This window comes from Solanum lycopersicum, chromosome 8 (assembly GCF_036512215.1).
Source record: "Solanum lycopersicum chromosome 8, SLM_r2.1".
Classification (NCBI taxonomy): Eukaryota; Viridiplantae; Streptophyta; class Magnoliopsida; order Solanales; family Solanaceae; genus Solanum; species Solanum lycopersicum.
In genome coordinates, this window is record NC_090807.1 from 53,051,129 (window position 1) to 53,072,951 (window position 21,823).

General features: G+C 35.9%; 3 protein-coding genes across 3 annotated transcripts; 2 read left to right on the forward strand and 1 right to left on the reverse strand.

Annotated features, from left to right (window-relative positions):
• The first annotated feature begins 9,789 nt into the window (after nt 1–9,789).
• LOC138338029 (uncharacterized) lies at nt 9,790–10,415 on the forward strand. Its single transcript, XM_069288490.1, has 2 exons — nt 9,790–9,957; nt 10,008–10,415. The coding sequence occupies exons 1-2, from the start codon at nt 9,790–9,792 to the stop codon at nt 10,413–10,415; spliced, it is 576 nt and encodes a 191-aa protein (XP_069144591.1).
• Nucleotides 10,416–11,362: 947 nt separating this feature from the next.
• LOC109120898 (uncharacterized mitochondrial protein AtMg00860-like) lies at nt 11,363–13,216 on the forward strand. The gene is made up of 2 exons (XM_019215151.1): nt 11,363–11,432; nt 12,684–13,216. The coding sequence occupies exons 1-2, from the start codon at nt 11,363–11,365 to the stop codon at nt 13,214–13,216; spliced, it is 603 nt and encodes a 200-aa protein (XP_019070696.1).
• Nucleotides 13,217–16,242: 3,026 nt separating this feature from the next.
• On the reverse strand, nt 16,243–17,293 carry LOC138338030 (secreted RxLR effector protein 161-like). The gene is made up of 2 exons (XM_069288491.1): nt 16,668–17,293; nt 16,243–16,300 (listed from the first exon to the last, which is right to left on the reverse strand). Exons 1-2 carry the CDS (start codon nt 17,291–17,293, stop codon nt 16,243–16,245), a joined length of 684 nt encoding a protein of 227 aa, XP_069144592.1.
• Between the last annotated feature and the right edge of the window lie 4,530 nt (nt 17,294–21,823).

Genomic DNA, 21,823 nt, shown 5'->3' on the forward strand with positions numbered 1-21,823 from the left:
GGAAATTATTCCCCTCTAGTATCCGAGGTTTGATTTGGAATATAACCTCCCAGGGTAAAATGATCTTAATTAGTAGAGTATAGATACCAAAAACTCTACTGTCAGCGAATCAATCCACAGCAGGAAAGTACGCGAAGAAATATGTGTTTTTAAGAAGAAGAAAGATCATAAAATTCGTAGGAAAATATTCTGAAGACTGAATGGTATTTATAGGCAAGAAGAATATATTCTGAAAGGTTGCAACCCTTTCAGAATTGACGCGACCATTAATGAAAGGTTGCAAACTTTCAAATGGTATTGACTGTTCCTAAAAGTTTCAACCTTTCAGAACAGTCATGGCGGGAATTTTTAAATATAACGGAATTTAAAACGGGTCATGCGTGCGGATCCGAGTCGGTTGGGGTTAACTAAAAAGTTGAAAAGATTTCGGTTAACTTCTGTTATAAACTAATTAATTGAAAATAATTTTAGGCCATTAAATTAATTAAATAAATAATTGTTGCCAATCTGTGTTATGAAAATCAGAAATTACTGGTTGTAATAAATCAGTCAGAAACACGAAGTAACTGAGATTTTTAGAACCAGTAAATAAGATGAACAGAAATTTATTTTTTTAAAAAATAATTGAATCTGTAAAACTTACCAGAATCTGGAATACTTTTTTTGATAATTTAGGAAGAAAATCAAGTCCGCTGAATTCTCAGTGTCCCCTTAAGGAAATTATTTCCCTCTAGTATCCGAGGTTTGATTTGGAATATAACCTCCCAGGGTAAAATGATCTTAATCAGTAGAGTATAGATACCAAAAACTCTACTGTTAGCGAATCAATCCAAAGCAGGAAAGTACACGAAGAAATATGTGTTTTTAAGAAGAAGGAAGATCAGAAAATTCGTAGGGAAATATTCTGAAGACTGAATGGTATTTGTAGGCAAGAAGAATATATTCTGAAAGGTTGCAACCCTTTCAGAATTGACACGACCATTAATGAAAGGTTGCAACCTTTCAAATGGTATTGACTGTTTCTGAAAGTTGCAACCTTTCAGAACAGTCATGGCGAAAATTTTTAAATATAATGGAATTTAAAATGGGTCACGCGCGCGATCCGAGTCGGGTCGGGTTAACTAAAAAATTGAAAACATTTCGGTTAACTTCTGTTATCAACTAATTAATTGAAAATAATTTTTGGCCATTAAATTAATTAAATAAATATTGTTGCCAATCTGTGTTATGAAAATCAGAAATTACTGGTTGTAATAAATCAGTCAGAAACACGAAGTAACTAAGATTTTCAGAACCAGTAAATAAGATGAACAGAAATTTATTTTTTTTAAAAATAATTGAATCTGTAAAACTTACTAGAATTTGGAATACTATTTTTGATAATTTAGGAAGAAAATCAAGTCAACTGAATTCACAGTGTCCCCTTAAGGAAATTATTCCCTTCTAGTATCCGAGGTTTGATTTGGAATATAACCTCCCAGGGTAAAATGATCTTAATTAGTAGAGTATAGATACCAAAAACTCTACTGTCAGCGAATCAATCCACAGCAGGAAAGTACGCGAAGAAATATGTGTTTTTAAGAAGAAGGAAGATCATAAAATTCGTAGGGAAATATTCTGAAGACTGAATGGTATTTATAGGCAAGAAGAATATATTCTGAAAGGTTGCAACCTTTTCAAAATTGACACGTTCATTAATGAAAGGTTGCAAACTTTCAAATGGTATTGACTGTTCCTGAAAACTGCAACCTTTCAGAACAGTCATGGCGGGAATTTTTAAATATAACGGAATTTAAAACGGATCACGCGCGCGGATCTGAGTCGGGTCGGGTTAACTAAAAAGTTGAAAATATTTCGGTTAACTTCTGTTATCAACTAATTAATTGAAAATAATTTTTGGCCATTAAATTAATTAAATAAATAATTAAAATAATTTTGTCCAAAAAATTATCTCTCGATTTACCAAAGCAAAAGCCAAAGTCGTAGCCGAAGCCGAAGCGAGCGAGCGACGACGACGACGGCGCGAGGGAGGTCCCTCTTTCCAACCTTTTTAACAATTGATAGGAGTGTTTATTTATTTAAAATCTCCTATTTTCATTTCCATTAGCGATGAGAGACTATTGCCTTTTTCATTATTAGAGGACTTTTCAAGTTCCCAACCTTTCAAGTTCTAAACTTTTCAAATTCCTCTCCTTCCCTCTATTTCCCATCAATTCTTGCTACATACCAAACAATCCCCCACATTGATGGGGAATAGTTATAACATAGGAATGCACGGACAATTGTGTACTTTACAAGCAAGGATTAATTGCATCTGGATAAGTAGGTTTCCCCTTGGACTTTCCGTAGTGAACATATGTCGGATATACTCGGTCAATCGGTAGATGTGATATCTTTGAACCGTCAAACTTTGGTGTATACCTAGACAACCATATGTCACACAATTAACCCTTTACTGTTTATGATTGTTACAGTTGTGTTTGTTTCAGCCATGAACACCTCCTGGTTTCATGAGTGTATAGAGAATAGGCTTTTGACATAAAATTCTCTTTGAAGCGGTTTCCACTTAACACTCACATAGGTGATTTCTAACCGTGTCATCTCGTAGATACACTATTTGGTCAAATCTACCAAACTTAGCAAATCATTAAAAACTTTAAGCTTTATTATCTCATTAACAAGCCTTAGAGTCTTAACCTTTTCCTGAACATTGTCTTCATCGTGAGAATGAATTGAGTTAATTGACAATGTCGAACCGTCAGCCACAACTTTGTTTTTCTCCTTGAATCTAGCTCTTGGGATCTCCAGTCTGCTAGATAGAGTTAGCGTCATGCTGACTTGTCCTAAACCGTAAACTCATTCCCTTAGATGATCTTTCAACTGCCTCTCTCACTAGGCCTTTCGTTAGTGGATCTGACACATTATCGCTTGACTTTACATAGTCAATTGTGATAATTCCACTAGAGAGCAGTTGTCTTACGGTGTTATGTTTACGTCGTATATGACGAGACTTCCCGTTGTACATAATGCTCCCTGCCCTACCTATTGTTGCTTGACTATCGCAATGTATGCAAATTGGTCCAATAGGTTTGGGCCAGAATGGAATATCCTCTATGAAATTCCAGAGCCATTCCGCTTCTTCACCAGCCTTATCCAAAGCAATGAATTCAGATTCCATTGTGGAGCGAGCAATGCATGTCTGTTTGGAAGATTTCCAAGAGACAGCTCCTCCACCAAGTTTGAATACATAACCACTCGTGGATTTTACATTATTTGACCCGGTGATCCAATTTGCATCACTATATCCTTCAATCACAGCAGGATATTTATTATAATGCAAAGCATAATGTTGTGTCCATTTTAGATAACCCAACATACGTTTCATAGCCATCCAGTGAGTTTGATTCGGATTACTAGTGTACCGACTCAGTTTACTAATCGCACATGCTATATCTGGTCGCGTGCAATTCATAATATACATCAAACTTCCCAACACTCTGGAATATTCCAATTGAGAGTCACTTTGACCTTCATTCTTTTTAAATGTACAACTTAAATCAATTGGAGTTTTGACTACACTGAAATTCAAGTAATTGAACTTATCCAATACTTTTTCAATATAATGAGATTGAGATAATTCTAGTCCCTGGGGAGTTTTGATAATCCTGACCCCTAAGATCAAATCAGCAACTCCTAAGTCTTTCATATCGAACTTGCTGGACTACATGCGCTTAGTAGCATTTATATCATCAATTTCTTTACTCACTATTAACATGTCATCAACATACAAACAAACAATGACTTCATGATTCATAACGTTTTTAATGTAAACACATTTATCACATTCGTTAATCTTGAATCCATTTGCCAACATTATTTGATCAAATTTAGCATGCCATTGTTTGAGTGTTTGCTTGAGTCCATAAAGTGACTTCACAAGTCTACACACTTTCTTTTCTTTACCAGGAACTATAAACCCTTCAGGTTGTTCCATGTAAATTTCTTCCTCTAACTCTCCATTTAAGAAGGTTGTCTTTACATCCATTTGGTGGATTTTAAGATCATGCACTGCTGCTATTGCTATTAACATCCTACTTGATGTTATCCTTGTTACTGGAGAGTATGTGTCAAAGTAGTCCAGACCTTCCTTTTGTCTGTACCCTTTGACTACCAGTCTAGCCTTATATTTGTCAATAGTCCCATCAGGTTTTATTTTCCTTTTAAAGATTCATTTTGATCCTAAAGGTTTATTTCCTGGAGGAAGATCAGTCAATTCCCAAGTGTGATTGCTTAAAATTGATTCAATCCCACTATTGACTGCTTCTTTCCAATAAGTTGACTCTGACGAAGACATAGCTGCTTTAAATGTTTGAGGCTCATTTTCAAGCAATAGTGTTACAAAATCTGGTCCGAAAGAAATAGATTTTTGTTGTCGAGTACTTCGCCTAGGTTCTTCACTAGTTAGAAAATTTTCCATTGATTCTTCTCGTGGTCGTTTAGGTCTTTCACTTGTTGACTCACTTTCAGTTTTATATGGATAAATGTTTTCAAAAAAACTCTGCATTATCTGATTCAATTATCGTATTAACATGAATCTCAGGATTATCAGATTTGTGAACCAAAAATTGACAGACTTTACTATTCACAGCATACCCAATAAAGACAGAATTTATTGTTTTGGGTCCAATTTTAACCCTCTTAGGTAAAGGAATCTCTACCTTGGCTAAACACCCCCACACTTTGAAATATTTCAAATTGGGTTTTCTTCCTTTCCACAACTCATATGGAATTGATTGTGTTTTTCGATGGGGTACTCTATTGTGTATTTTATTAGCTGTAAGGATGGCTTCCCCCAAAGATTTCGCGGTGAACCAGAATTGATCATTAAGGCATTCATCATTTTCTTTGATGTTCTGTTCTTCCGTTCTGCCAAACCATTTGATTGTGGTGTATAAGGTGCAGTAGTTTAATGAATAATACCATATTCCAAACATATCTCTGCAAAAGGAGATTCATATTCTCCACCCCTATCACTCCGAATCATTTTTATCTTTAGATTCAATTGGTTTTCCACTTCATTTTTGTATTGCTTAAATGCATCAATTGCTTCATCCTTACTATTAAGCAAATATACATAACAAAATCGAGTGTAGTCATCAGTAAAAGTTATAAAATACTTTTTTCCACCACGAGATGGTGTTGACTTCATATCGCATATATCTGTGTGAATTAAGTCTAAAGTTTTAGAATTTCTTTCAACAGACTTGTAAAGATGTTTAACAAACTTACTTTCCACACAAATTTCACATTTCGACTTATCGCATTTAAAATCAGGCAATACTTCTAGATTAACCAATTTTCGCAAGGCTTTGTAATTTACTTGTTCCAAACGGGCATGCCATAAATCACTTAACTCCAATAAGTAAACAGAAGCAGAATTTTTATTAATACTGTCAATAACCATTACATTTAGTTTGAAAAGACCTTCATTGAGGTAGCCCTTTCCTATGAACATTTCATTCTTACTTATTACAACTTTATCACTAACTAGGACACACTTAAACCCGTTCTTAACGAGTAGTGCAGCAGAAACTAAATTCTTCCTAATAGTAGGGACATGCAGAACATTGTTTAAAGTCAACACATTACCGGATGTCATTTTCAACATTACTTTCCCAATTCCTGCAATCCTTGCTATTGCTGTGTTTCCCATGAATAAATCTTTAGCATACTCAGCAGAAGTGTACGTTGCAAAGGCTTCTTTTGCAGAGCAAATATGTCTAGTGGCACCTGAGTCGAGAAACCACTCCTTGGGATTTCCAACTAAGTTACACTCCGATATCATTGCACACAAGTCATCTGCATCTTCCATTTTTTCCACGATGTTTGCTTGACTTTTGCCTTTGCCTTTGTTTTTTTCTTTCTTGGAGCATGACAATCAGAAGATCTATGACCAGCCTTGCCACAATTATAACAGTTGCCTTTGAATTTCTTCTTGTCCTGTTTTGACTTCTGCCCGTTGGACTTCTTTCTCTTTTTGTCTTTGGTAGGAGCTTCTTCAACAATATTAACTCCAATGATTGTTGAACTCTTATGCGACTTCTTTTCGTCATTTCTGTTATCTTCCTCAATCTTGAGCCGAATCACAAGATCTTCAAGCTTCATTTCTTTACGTTTGTGCTTTAGATAATTCTTGAAATCATTCCATGAAGGAGGAAACTTCTCGATCGTTGCAGCCACTTGAAAAACTTCATTTACTACCATATCTTCAGCAATCAGATCATGGAGAATAAGTTGAAGTTCCTGCACTTGTGATCCAACAGTTTTACTATCTACCATTTTATAGTCTAAAAACTTTGCGACCACAAACTTTTTCAAGCATGCATCTTCTGTCTTATATTTCTTCTCAAGTGCATTCCACAACTCTTTTGAAGTTGTTATTGCACTATATACATTATATAAGTCATCCTCTAAAGCACTCAAAATGTAACTTTTACATAGGAAGTCTGTCTGTTTCCATGCTTCAACAATCATAAATGTTTCCCTGTCTGGCATATCATCAGCAGGAACTGGAGTATCTTCACTTGTAAATTTCTGCAGACCAAGAGTGGTAAGCCAGAAAAATACTCGTCGCTGCCATCCTTTGAAATTCACACCTGTGAATTTACCCGGTTTCTCCGCTTGTGATACAAGAGTTCGGGTTGATGCAGCAACAGCCACTGTAACACCAGTGTTTTCCATTTCTGATAAATAAAATTGATACAATATAAGTAAGCAATAAATTATAATTGCAGACTTAAAGAAGTATAAAATCACAAAGATTTTTATCTCCACAAGAAACACAGATTTAAATAATTTCCTTAAGATTGTTGCCAATCTGTGTTATGAAAATCAGAAATTACTGGTTGTAATAAATCAGTCAGAAACATGAAGTTACTAAGATTTTTAGAACCAGTAAATAATATGAATAGAAATTTATTTTTTCTAAAAATAATTGAATCTGTAAAACTTACCAGAATCTGGAATACTCTTTTTGATAATTTAGGAAGAAAATCAAGTCCACTGAATTCACAGTGTCCCCTTAAGGAAATTATTCCCCTCTAGTATCCGAGGTTTGATTTGGAATATAACCTCCCAGGGTAAAATGATCTTAATCAGTAGAGTATAGATACCAAAAACTCTACTGTCAGCGAATCAATCCACAGCAGGAAAGTACACGAAGAAATATGTGTTTTTAAGAAGAAGGAAGATCATAAAATTCGTAGGGAAATATTCTGAAGACTGAATGGTATTTGTAGGCAAGAAGAATATATTCTGAAAGGTTGCAACCCTTTCAGAATTGACACGACCATTAATGAAAGGTTGCAAACTTTCAAATGGTATTGGTTGTTCCTGAAAATTGCAACCTTTCAGAACAGTCATGGCGGGAATTTTTAAATATAACGAAATTTAAAACGGGTCACGCGCGCGGATCAAAGTTGGGTCGGGTTAACTAAAAAGTTGAAAATATTTCGGTTAACTTCTGTTATCAACTAATTAATTGAAAATAATTTTTGGCCATTAAATTAATTAAATAAATAATTAAAATAAATTAGTCCAAAAAAATATCTCTCGATCGATGATTTGCCAAAACCGAAGCCGAAGCCGAAGCCAAAGCGGAAGCGAGCGAGCGAGCGACGACGGCGGCGCGAGGGAGGTCCCTCTTTCCAACCCTTTTAACAATTAATAGGAGTATTTATTTATTTAAACTCTCCTATTTTCATTTTCATTACCGATGAGGGACTATTGCCTTTTTCGTTAAAGTATTAAAGGACTTTTCAAGTTCCCAACCTTTCAAGTTCTAAACTTTTCAAATTCCTCTCGTTTCCTCTATTTCCCATCAATTCTTGCTACATACCCAACAGATGAATGAATATTCAAAAAATAATAATAAAATAAAAGATGAAAGAAATTTTTAGAACAAAAAAAGATGTTACATCACTTTTCTGATCTATTTTATATTATATATAGATTATTTTGAGATGAAAAAATTACCTCATTTCTTGAGGATGGCATTTGTTTTGGCCTATTGGGAACATGTACATAATCAATTCAATTTCAATACGAGAAACTAATATAATTATTTCTAAAGATACAATAGGAAAGATAACCCACAAAAATAAATTTATTGTACTACAATTCACATCAATTGCGTACAAGCTTGTAATTATTCGATAAAAAAAAATAACAAAATTGATATATGACATTATAATAGCATATTCTTCAAGCCAATAAGAATTAGCAAAATCCAAATTTACAATAAAATATTCACCTCATAAAAGATAAAATTATTGCATTTAAATCTACATTATAATTATGCACAAACTTGCAACAGATAATAAGAGTACTATAAATTTGATATATTGCTAATAATGCCTATTTTTCTAGCTTGAATTTGAACAAATGTTTTTTCACAAGTAAAGTCCTATGCTAATTCTTCATCATCTCATAATACTAGTGAAAAAGGAGCAAATCAATGCTAACGAAGAATTGAGAAGAAAGTTATGAAATGAAAACAGGAAGAATGTTATGAAGTGAAAATGATTTTCTTTAGTGTTTATAGTATTAAAAATAATTCATAATAACATAATATATAAAAAAAACTAACAAATTTGAGTATAATTATAAGTAAATGTATATCAAGCACGTTTATTGTGCCTAATTGATTTTTTTCAAATCATAAATAGGTTTAAATTAGTAACAAACGAGAGTAAATTAACTCTACTACTAGAATGCCTTAACGTGAGCTACTGTTAGACCCGTAAACTATTTGATCTACTATGTGCAGGCATGACAAGGACTTACCATTGGTGTTGGCATGCATGGGGGCAAAACAGTGCAACAAAGGTTCAAGGTGCTTGGATGTTGGCAAAGTAGCTTGAACATGCAAGGCTTACGTGTGTGCAAGAGTCATCTGAAAGGCAGTGTTTTGGCTTGAAAAAGCAAGGTTTTGAAGACTTGACGATGGCAAGACAAAGGCATTCACATGGATTACTAAAATAAAACTAAGTGTTGGAGGACAACTGAAATATTCCAAGTGTTGGAAGCATGCTGAAATATTCTAAGTGTTGGAATGTAGACTGAAATATTCTAAGTGTTAGAATATTGTTATTTCATTTGGATAAGGATGTAATTTGAATTATATTCTATCTGTTAGAAATATAGCTATTGGAAACATTAGTTTAAATTCTGTTATGACAAGTCGGACAGGTGTCGCTTGTAACTGTCGTTTGTAACTCCGCATGTAATTGCCATGTGCAGAAATTTTATAAAAGGGTGGAAATTCGTCTAAGGTAAAGAAGAACGAATATGTCCTTAGACGAATTTGTGAAGCCTTATCCTTTATTGATTTATTATTAATAAAAGGTTGGGAAGAGTTTCCATACGTTGGCTCTGCTGTTACGATTATTGTTTGCCTTAAATAATACTAAGTGAAGAATTCCTATACTTAATTAAATTTGTGTGAATGTAAGGCTGAAGTTTGCAAAGAGTTGTAGACTGCTTGGGAGTGGTTTTAGATAAAAAAAATTGAACCTCTTTCAATTGATATCAAAAAGTGATTGAACGATGGTGACGAATGCAAAACTTTGAGAAATAGTGCGCAGGGTTGAAGCCTTTGTTGGGATTACTAATGAAGTAATGGAAGACCCAATGTTGGTTGATCTTCTGATGCAGATTGTTAATTCGAGACAGGACGCTGACAAAATTTGAGGTGATGCTTGTGTATTTCAAGGACTTGTTGATGAATACATGGCTGAAACTTTGAATTTTCACGAGGCTATGGAGGCACAATTGGAGTCACTGCATAAAGATAACGAAAATCTTCGTGCAGAGATCATTGTGTTATGCCGGGCTGTGGCAGTGTTAAGTTTAAATCGTGGGGAATTGTCTAAATTCCGGAACTTAAAGCCTTTGGTGGTGCAAGGAGTGCAAAAGAGTTGAAAAACTTAATTTGGAATATGGAACAGTACTTTACTACTGCAAGGGTGCCTGAAACTGACAAGTTAAACAATACCACAATGTATTTGATGGGTGACGCTAAACTTTGGTGGAGAACTCAAAATGCAGATGAAGTAAGTGCTGGACGATCCAAAATTGATACGTGGGATAAATTGATGAAAGAAATGCGTGACCAATTTCTTCCTAGCAACACCTCTTGGCTTGCAAGGGACAAGTTTAAGAGATTAAGGCAGACGGGTTTGGTGAGGGAATACATTACAGAATCTACCTCTGTGATATTAGACATCCAAAATATGTCTGATGAGGATAAATTACATAACTTCATTTCGGGTATGCAAGGCTGGGCTCAAAACGAACTTCGAAGGCAGAATGTCAAGGATTTTGCCAGGGGGCAATTGCTGCTGTTGATTTGTTAGTAGATTTCAGGACGACTCGACCGACTACTGATGTCCCTTCTACTTCTAAATCCAAGAAAAAGGGTGAGAAAAAAGGGGATTGGAAAAGGGAGAATCGTAGAGACTATGCTAATGATAAAGAGAAGATACCAATGAAGCAAGGAAATAAAGAAAACAAGCCAAAGAACTAGGATAGTAATTCGAAAGGTTGTTGGACTTGTGGTGGTCCTCATTTGGCTAAATCTTGTCCAAACAGAGAAAGAGTGAATGTTTTGCTTGCCGGAAAGGTGAATCAGGATGAAGAAGGAGAAGGAGTCACGACTGCTATGGCCAATCCGTTAGGTTTTTCTTTCAATCATATTACATTGGTTAATAATGTTGAAGGGACTTCTAAACTTCAAATCCACATGCTTTATTGATTCATTTGGAAATAAAGATAAAAGAAAAATGTGTGATGTCTATGGTTGATACGGGGGCTACTCATACATTTATTAATGTTAATAGTGCTGCAAAATTAAGGCTTAAGTTGACTAAAAGTCCCTCCTACATCAAAACAGTGAATGCTAAGGCACAAGCTACTGTGGGCATGACTTATAGAGTGTCTATGATTAGTGAAAATTGGGTAGGAAAACGTAACTTGATGGTGATGCCGTTAGGAGATTTTCAGATGATACTTGGCATTGATTTTGTGAGAAAATTCCAGTTTGTTTCTTTTTTACATTTAGATGGAATAATGATTATGAATGAGGATAATGTTGGATTTGTAAAGGGTGTTCATCCATTTGGGAAAGTCAATAATGTTGCAAAGAAGAAGGATAGGGGAATGATGTTGTCTGCTATGTCAATTGACAAAAGAATGAAGAAGGGTAATGAAACTATACTTCTTGCTTTAGTCGAGCTGAAACCTGATGTAACGGTAGAGGTGCCTGATTGTGTGGCCGAGTTGTTGAAAAACGTTTACTGACGTGATGCCGCTTGAAGTACCAAAGACTTTGCCACCAAGGAAGAATATTGATCATAAGATTGAGTTGCTGCCAGGTACGATTGCTCCTGCACAGGCTCCTTATCGTATGGATCCTAAGGAATTGATTTGATAGAATATGTGCCTTCACTTATCAGTCAATGGACCAGGTCCCTTGGCACACTAATAAGTATAAGCAGAAAGTTAAATGCAGTTTAAACAACACAGCGACTTTACGTGTAAACCTCCTTGCTTAAGGGAGTAAAACCACGACCTGTCTTACAGGATTTTCAATCGTTTTCACTAATTTTCACAAGCAAAAGTGAAACACGATTACAAAAAATGTGAGAAGAAGTTTTTAATCTCACGTTCAAGCAATAATCTTTATTGCTTAACAAGCCTAAGTAGAAATAAATCTACCCACTAAGCAATCCCACCTAGACAACTTAGAATTTCAATACTACCCACTGATTCCTTCATAGTTTCAGCAATAGTTTACAATGTAAGACCAAGAGAATATATTTTTAAACAACTACACTAGATGCTCCAAATATTTCTGCTGTTGTTTGAATAATTCTACCGTTTGTTTGCTGATAGTCTTTGCAAGTGTTCTTGAAAAATTCTTTGTCAAGTTGCAAAAACTACCAATGATCTTTAAGAAAGTGACTTTTATATGGACAAGTCACTTTCTTTAAACTCATTGCCATTGGTTGGAGAAGTGTGACTTTCTGACGTCGTTTGGAAGAGTGCACCTACTTTATGTACCTTCTCCAGCTAGCAGTCAACCGGCTCGTCACATAGGGAGCCTGGTACCTTTACAAGGTCCCTGAGTTTGTTTCATCTTCAAAACTCAAGTAAGAAACCTGATACCTTTACAAGGTCCCTGAGTTTGTCAAATCATCAAAACTGCAAATAACATGGTTGAATTGCGGAAACAATTAAATGAATTATTGGATGCTGGTTGGATTCAACCATATAAGGCTATATATGGTGATCCTATTTTGTTCCAAAATAAACAGGATGGAACGATGAGAATGTGTGTGGATTATAGGGCGATGAACAATGCAACTGTGAAGAATAAGTATTCGGTTTCGTTAGTGCAAGATTTGATAGACATGTTGAGAAAAGCATGCTGGTTCACGAAACTTGATCTTAGGGCAGGCTACTGCAGGTTAGAATAGAAGAAGGTGATGAACCTAAGACAACATGTGTAACTACATATAGTTCTTATGAATTTCTTGTAATGCCATTTGGGCTAACCAATGCCCTGTCTACCTTTTGAAACTTAATGAACAATGTGTTGTTTGACTATCTTGATGATTTTATAGTCGTCTATCGTGATGATATTGTTATCTATAGTCAAACATTGGATGAACATGTCAATCACTTAAGTATGATGTTGTCTCAGTTGAGGAAATACACACTTTATGTTAAAATGAAAAAGTGTGAATTCGCTCAACAAGAAATAAAACTTCTGGGGCATCTTGTTAGTAAAATCCTAGTTCAAATGGATCCTAAGAAAGTGCAGGCATTTGTTGACTGGCAAGCACCAAGAAATGTTAAGGATTTGCGATCGTTTCTTGGGTTGGCTAACTATTACAGAAAGTTTATTGCGGGTTATTTAAAAAGGGCAGCGACTCTGACTGACTTGTTGAAGAAAGATGCTAAATGTATATGGGTTGTACGATATGAAAAAGCTTTTAAAAATTTAAAGGAAGCTATTACATCTGAACCCATATTAAAGTTGCCTGATTTTGAATTGCCATTTGAAGTACATACTAATGCGTCTGATAAGGCTATTGAAGGCGTATTAGTACTGGAAGGTCATAATGTGACACTTCGAAAGTCAAAAACTGAATGATGCTAAGCAAAGATATTCGACACATGAGAAGAAAATGGTTGAGAAGAAAATGGTTGTTGTTGTACACTGTCTATAGGTTTGGAGAGTCTATCCCTTAGGGACTTGATTTGTTGTTAGAACTGATAATGTAGCCAGTATATTTTTCAAACACAAAATAAATTGAGTCCAAAACAAGCAAGATGGCTAGAGTTTCTGGTAGAATATGATTTCGTGTGGGAACATAAGCTGGGGGAAAAACAACCGGGTTGCTGATGCATTGAGTTGGAAAGAGTCATTTACTGCAGTATATTAAATTTCAAAACTTGAGACTGATTTCTTTGATAAATCAGATTGTGTGCTGCAAATGACTCATTATATGTTAAGTGGATGGGTCAAGTGCAAGATGGGACACTAAAACGGTATTAGATCGAGGATGATCTGCTCTATTTTAAAGGGGAAAGAATAGTCGTACCAAATCAGGGTGGACTGCGCAAAGACTTGATGAAGAAAGCACATGATTTCGCTTGGGTTGGACATCCGGGTGTTGAAAGAATGTTGGCTCTACTGTCTCGTGTTTATTTCTGGCCAAAGATGGATGATAACATAGAAGCATGCGTGAAGACTTGTCATGTCTGTCAAGTAGACAAGAATGAACGTAAAAAGGAAGTCGGTTTACCGCAACCTTTGTCTATTCTTGAAATGCCTTGATTCTTAGTAAGTATGGATTTCATTTGTGGATTTCCTAAGGTAGATGACAAAGCATCGATAATGGTGGTAGTAGATAGGTTCTTAAAATATTCTGTTATCATTGTTGCACCTGAATTGTGTTCATATCAGATTGCTGTTGATTTATTCTATAAATATGTGGTTAAATACTTTGGTGTTCCAGCCGACATTGTGAGTGATAGGGATACAAGGTTCACAAGCAGGTTTTGGACAATATTTTTCAATATGATGGAAATTGAGTTGAAATTTTCTACTGCAAATCATCCACAAACAGATGGACAGACGGAAAGGATTAATCACTTATTAGAGGAATACTTGATGCATTATGTAACAGCAAGTCAACAGAATTGGGTTGCATTGTTAGATACTACGCAGTTTTGTTATAATCTGCACAAGTCGTCTGTAACAGAAATTAGCCCTTTTGAAATCATTTTAGGCAAATAGCCTACGACGCCATTTGATGTTGCTAAGTCTAAAAATCAAGGAAAGTGTCCAGCAGCGTACAGGGTTCCAAGGGACAGACTTGAAATGTTGTCTGAAGCATATGATAGCTTGCGCAAGGCTCAGCGGCGCATGAAGAAGTAGGCTCATCAACATCGTCGCTCAATTGAGTTTAATGTGGGTGACAAAGTGTTGATGAAACTTACTCCACAAATCTGGAAACAGATTGCAAGTAAGACTAGGCATCGAGGCTTGATTCCTAAGTGTGATGGTCCATTTGAAGTGGTGAAACGAGTGGGCAAAGTTGCATATAGGTTGAACCTACCAAAAAGATTAAAGATTCATCCCACTTTTCATTTGAGTTTCTTGAAACCTTACTTTGCATATCATCTACCGGACAAGAACAAATCAAAGTGGGATCCTCTATCAGTACCTACACAGTTTGATGCTGAAATTGAGAAGATCCTTGATCATTGGGTTTTGGGCACAAGTAAAAAGAATACAAAGATAGAATTCTTGATAGATTGGAAAGGCGAGAGTGCAGCTGATACAGTTTGGGAGAAATCAAAGGACTTATGACAGTTTGATGCTTAAATTGATGACTACCATAAAACAGTCTCGATGAGAACATCGAGTTCAAGTGGTGCGGGTGGTCTGTTAGACCCGTAAACTAGTTGATCTAACTATGTGCAGGCATGACAAGGACTTGAGCATTGCTCTTGGCATTCATGGGGGTAAAATAGTGCAACAAAGGTTCAAGGTGCTCTGGTGTTGGCAAAGTAGCTTGAACATGCAAGGCTTACGTGTGTGCAAGAGACATCGGAAAGGCAGTGTTTTGGCTTGAAAAAGCAAGTTTTGAAGACTTGATGATGGCAAAACAAAGGCATTCACACGGATTACTGAAATAAAACTAAGTGTTGGAGGACAACTGAAATATTCTAAGTGTTGGAAGCAGGCTGAAATATTCTAAGTGTTGGAATGTAGGCTGAAATATTCTAAGTGTTAGAATATTGTTAATTCGTTTGGATAACGATTAATTTGAATTATATTTTATCTGTTAGAAATATAGCTATTGGAAACATTAGTTAAAATCCTGTGATGACAAGTGTTAGACAAGTGTCGTTTGTAACTGTCGTTTGTAACTGTCATGTGCAGAAAAGTTATAAAGGGTAGAAATTCTTCTATAGCAAAGAAGAGTAAATCTGGCCTTAGACGAATTTATGAAGCCTTATCCTTTATTGATTTATTATTAATAAAAGGTTGGTAAGAGTTCCCATACGTTGGCTATGTTGTTACAATTATTATTACCTTAAATAATATTAAGTAAAGAATTTTTATACTTAGTTAAATTCGTGTGAGTGTAAGGCTCAAGTTTGCAAAGAGTTGTAGACTGCATGGGAGTGGTGTTAGATAAAAAAAATCGATACTTTTAAGCTACCATCACATTCAATTGAGGGTTTACTGCAATTTCATATTTAATTGAATTTTATGAATAGGACTTTAATTAGTTAATAGCAAAAATCAATTTAAACTGTAATTAAAATCAGAAACAATGTCAAAAGAAAAGGAGGATAAAGATAAATTCAAAAGTTGGTCATAAAAAGATGTCAGATTCCCTTTTACTTGATTCCCTTTTTAAGCAGAAGGAATGTTAAAGGACGGATGAGAATTTCAAAAAGGAGTAAAGAGGGTTTAAAAAGACTTGAAACGGTGCCAGGTCTGTGATTTGACGTGTCGCTTGAGTGACAAGCAATGGGACTAACGGTCAGAATGACCGATGACTTACACGTGGCATTATCAACGGTCATAATTTTCAGTTTAAAATTAATGTACAAATGCTAACCTGGATAGCCACCAGGTACCATGAGACAGTTTTATCCTCATTCTCCAGTTGTTCTAGTCATGTCTTTGCTAGTCCAGTCCTTCCTGAAAATATACCTACAAAAGGTACAAAAATGATCTTAATCAGATATTTAATTATTAACCAAAGGATACCTGCACTGCAAATTTAGTCATCAAGGGAATTCAAGTGTTGGAAGCTATGGACATCACTTAGAGATCATCATACCCAACTTCAGCCTATTTCTCTCAAATTGATCTTTACTGAGAGCCTTGGTGAAGATGTCTGCAATTTTCTCCTCCGTTGGACAATATGTAAGCACAATATTCCCCTTTTCAACATGGTCTCTCGGAAAGTGATGTCTAACATCAATATGCTTTGTTGTCTTATGGTGAACTGGATTTTTTCCCATACTAACAGCACTAGTATTGTCGCACATAAGAGGAATAGCTTTGATGTTTATACCAAAATCCTCCAACTGTTGCTTGATCCCATAACAACTGTGAACAGCAGGCTGCTGCTGCTACATACTTAGCTTCAACAGTTGAAAGAGCCACATAATTATATTTCTTGGTTCCCCAAGAAATTAGTGAAGATCCAAGAAAATGAGCCATTCCAGAGGTACTCTTCCTGTCAACTTGATAACCAGCAAAATCAGCATCTACAAAGCCAACTAAGTCAAAGGTGTCACCTGCTGGATAGAAAAGAACCAGGTCCCCTGTTTTCTTCAAATATCTTAGAATACGTTTTGCATCCTTCAAGTGTGAGTCACGAGGACATGCTTGAAATCTGGCACACATTCCAACATTATAGACAATATCAGGCCTGCTAGCAGTCAGATAAAGCAAAGATCCAATGATTCCCCTATACATGGTTTGATTCACAAGAGGATCAGATTCCTCTACGACAAGCTTGGAATTTGTTCCCATTGGAGTATCAATAGGTTTGGAATTGAACATATTGAATTTCTTCAGCAGCTCCTTGATGTACTTCTCCTGATAGATTGAAATCTCATTTGATGATTGCTTGATTTGTAAACCAAGGAAGAATGTCAATTCACCCATCATGCTCATTTGAAATTCCTTTCCCATTAATGATGAGAATTCTTCACACAAATGTTCTAAAGTAGCTCCAAAAATTTTATCATCCACATAAACTTGAATAATAAGCAATTCTTGTTCTCTTTTTAATAAGAATAGAGAGTATTGTCTATCTTTCCTCTTTTGAAACCATTTTTCAGCAGAAACTTTGACAGTCTTTCATACCATGCTCTAGGAGCCTGTTTCAAGCCATACAGAGCCTTATTCAATCGGTACACATGATCTGGTAGCTTAGCATCTTCAAACCCAGGAGGTTGTTTGACAAATACCTCCTCTTTCAGATCTCCATTCAGAAATGCACTTTTGACATCCATTTGATACAGCTTGAATCCCATGAATACAGCAAAAGCTATTAGAATTCTAATGGCCTCCATCCTGGCAACAGGTGCAAAAGTCTCATCATAGTCTATTCCTTCTTCTTGATTGTATCCTTGAACCACCAACCTGGATTTGTTTCTAGTGATCACTCCATTTTCATCGAGCTTGTTTCTGAACACCCATATGGTTCCTATTACTGTTCTGACTGCAGGTCGAGGAACCAGGTACCATACCTTGCTTCTTTCAAACTGATGAAGTTCATCTTGCATTGAGTTGATCCAATCTGCATCACTTAATGCCTCTTTCACATTCTTGAGCTCAATAGATGATATGAATGCTGAAAATGCAACTAGATTTCTTGTTTTTGATCTACTATGAATTCCAGAGTTCGAGAAAGAGATAAGATTATCAAGAGGATGTGATAAACTATGTTTCCATCCTGGTCTTAGAGCAGACTGGTTGAGCTGATCGACATGTTCTTCTTCATCAAGGGTGTCATCATTTTCTGGGGAGTTTGATGTTCTCTGACTGGAATTAAGAGTAGTACCAGATACCTAATCACACTTTTCCACTTCATCAGCCTTTTCAGGTAGACTATGAGTTTGATCATCAAAGTCATTTTTCAACTGTTGTTCTGCATCAGTTTCACTTCCTTCAATTTTCTGTGAATTGAACAGCTTGATCACATCATCTTCATCATTTGATCCACTGCTTTTTAAGTTTCCATCTTCATCAAAAACAACATAAATGCTTTCTTTAATACACTGAGTTTTTTTGTTGAATATTTTGTATGCTTTACTCGATGAAGAATATCCAACTAACACTCCTTCATCACTTCTAGGATCAAATTTTCCCAGATCATCCTTTTCATTGTTCAGCACAAAACATCTACACCCAAATGCCCTAAGATAGCACAGCATAGGCTTTTTGTTGTTGAGCAGCTCATAGGGGGTCTTATTTAAAACAGCTCTTATCAAACACCTGTTGGTAACATGACAAGCTATGTTGACAGCTTCAGCCCAGAAACTTTGTGGAAGATTTGACTCAATGATCATGGTTCTGGTAATGTTCACCAAGGTTCTGTTTTTTCTTTCCACCACTCCATTTTGTTGAGGAGATCTTGGAGCAGAAAAGTTATGACTAGTACCATTCTCCATGCAAAATTGATCCAGTTTTGAGTTCTCAAACTCAGTTCCATGATCAGATCGAATGCCACAAATCACTTGATTAAATTTAGTTTGAATCATTTTGAGAACCACCAATTCTTCAGGTGTTTCTGCTTTTGATTTTAGGAATCTTGTCCATGTATATCTTGAGTAATCATCAACCATCACCAGAATGTATTTCTTGTCATTTCTGCTTTGAACCTTCAAAGGTCCACATAAGTCCATGTGTAACAGCTCCAGTCTTCTTGATGAGGTTACTTGCTTCTTTGGCTTAAAGGATGATCTGATTTGTTTTCCTTTGACACAAGCTTCACAAATTTTATTTTTAACAAACTTCAACTTTGGCAGACCTTGGACCAGGTCCTTAGAAATCAGTTTATTCAATAAAGATGAGCTCACATGCCCTAGCCTACGATGCCAAAGATCAGCATTTTCATTTTGAGCACTAAGACATGTCAGATCATCTCCATGAGACGTTTCTGAGTTGGCCACATACATGTTTTTACTTCTGAAAGCAGTGAGAATCACCTTCTTTGTAGTTAGACTAACCACAGTGCACTTCTTAGAAGTAAACTTGACTTCATTTCCCTTGTCACAAATTTGAGACACACTCAAAAAACTATACTTCAACCCATCAACATGATACACATTGTCAATTGAATCTTCAAGAGACTTTCCCACTTTACCAACTCCCAAAATGTACCTCTTCTTTCCATCACCAAAAGAGACACCTCCTCTCTGAAGTGTCTTGAGTGAGAGGAAATTTTTGATGTCACCAGTCATATGTTTAGAGCATCTATTGTCCATATACCAACATTGACTGCTGCTCCTCTCACTCACTTGCACCAAGAATCACTTGTTTAGCTTGGGAACTCATTTCAATTTGAGTTCCCAGAAGGCAGACAAAGGAGTGATCAGATTGTATCTAGTCCAATAGGGCAGTTTTTGAAACTTTCTAACAAAGGACATTGTAACAGTGACAGATTTTTTCTTTGAAAATCTATCAGTTGAAATAGGTTTTGGAGGACCAGGTCTCTCTTTTGATATTTTTTGCCTTTCAGCATAATTAGAGAGTCTTTCATGAGAATATCTCCAGCCAGCACACTCTCCCTTTAAGTGCCCATTTTTGCCACAATGAAGACAAAGCAGATTGTCAGACACAAATACATACTTTCTTAAGGGTTAAAATGAGGAGTGATATTCAAACTTCCTAGGCCTTTCTTATTGAAATTACTCTGATTTGTTGCATTTGACAACAACTTAGAGGATTTTGTCCACTTAAGAGATTTTTCAAGTTCTTCCTTAAGTTTGACGATATCCTTTTCTAATTTGTTGCTCTTCTCCAAAGACAATCCCAGATTTTTCTCATTGATTTTCAGTTTTTCTTCAATTTCAACTTGTAAACCATTTGACCTTCCATTTAGCTTTTCAGCTTCTTCATTTATCTGATTTAACTGTTTTTTAAGTCCAGTGTTATTAGACTCTAGAGACACCATTTTTGACATTTTCTCCTCCAGTTTAACCTTGTTTTCAGTCAAACTGTCAAGTTCAACATTCATAATGTCTCTTTCAGAGGTTAACTCAATTATTGAATAAATCATAACATTTGCTAATGTTCTCATTTATTTAAGAGAATAATTATTCAGATCATGTTTCATATCGAGAAGAGTTACCTTGTCATCCTTTTCTTCATTTTCTGTATGAGCATTTCATTGAATATGGTTTCCTCTTCATGAACCGCCACCATAGACGCATCATTTGGTTCATCAGGGTCTTCTGAGTCACTTGAAGAGTCTCTCCATGCAGCAAGAGCCTTTTTGACCACATAGTCAGCAGCAGCTTTGCGATCATTTTTATCGAGTACCAGGTCCCTTCTCTTCTCTTTGTCAATTCTTGGTTTTTGATATTCCCTGTTTTTAGTTTTGAGTAGAGGACACTCTTTAATAAAGTGTCCAGCTTTTCCACACTTGTAGCAGGTATCATTTTGAGTAGCATTTCCAGGACCATTCGTTCCTCTTCTAAAACCTTTGTTCTTTCTCACAAATTTTTGAAATCTATTGATGAGATAAGTCATATCATCATCACTGGAGTCTTCATCAGATTTGTATTTCAGCATCAAGGACTTATCCTTTTTAACTTCCTTCTTTGACAAATCATGATTTCGATTCATCTCATGAGTCTTCAGATTTCCAATGAGAGCATCCATTGTCAGCATCTTTAAATCTTTGGCTTCAGAAATGGCATCAACCTTGCTTTCCCAAGACTTTGGAAAAATTCGAAGAACTTTTCTGACTTGCTTGCTCATACTTATAGCTATAGGTTCCCCAAGACATCGTAGCGATATTGGTAATAGAGGACAATTTTGTGAACATCTCATGAATTGTTTCTCCTTCCTTCATCTTGAAGTTTTCATACAAAGAGGTGAGCATATCAATCTTTGATTCCTTGACTTTTTCAGTTCCTTCATGAGCTTTTTTTAAACAATCCCAAATTTCTTTGCCAGACTCACAAGCTGAGACACGATTGAACTCATCAGGTCCTATCCCACAGACAAGAAGAGTTTTTGCCTTGTATCCCTTTTCTATCTTCTTTCTATCAGCTTCAACATATTTTTATCTAGGCTTTGGAACATGCCTGGTTTTCTCTCCATCCTTTTATTCTATCATTGGAATAAATGGTCCATCTATTACGATATCCCATAGCTCACTATCTTCAGCCATGAGGAAATCATGTATTCTAACTTTCCACCAACTGTAGAAATGTCCATTGAAACGAGGAGGTCTTGTTGAGGACTGACCTTCTTCTAGATTAAGTGGAGCAGCCATTCTAGAACAGATATCACTTCCTTGGGGTTAACCAAATAGAGAGTACCTGCTTTGATACCATTTGATAGAATATGTGCCTTCACTTATCAGTCAATGGACCAGGTCCCTTGACACACTAATAAGTATAAACAGAAAGTTAAATGCAGTTTAAACAACAAAATGATTTTACGTGGAAACCTCCTTGCTTAAAGGAGTAAAATCATGACCTGTCT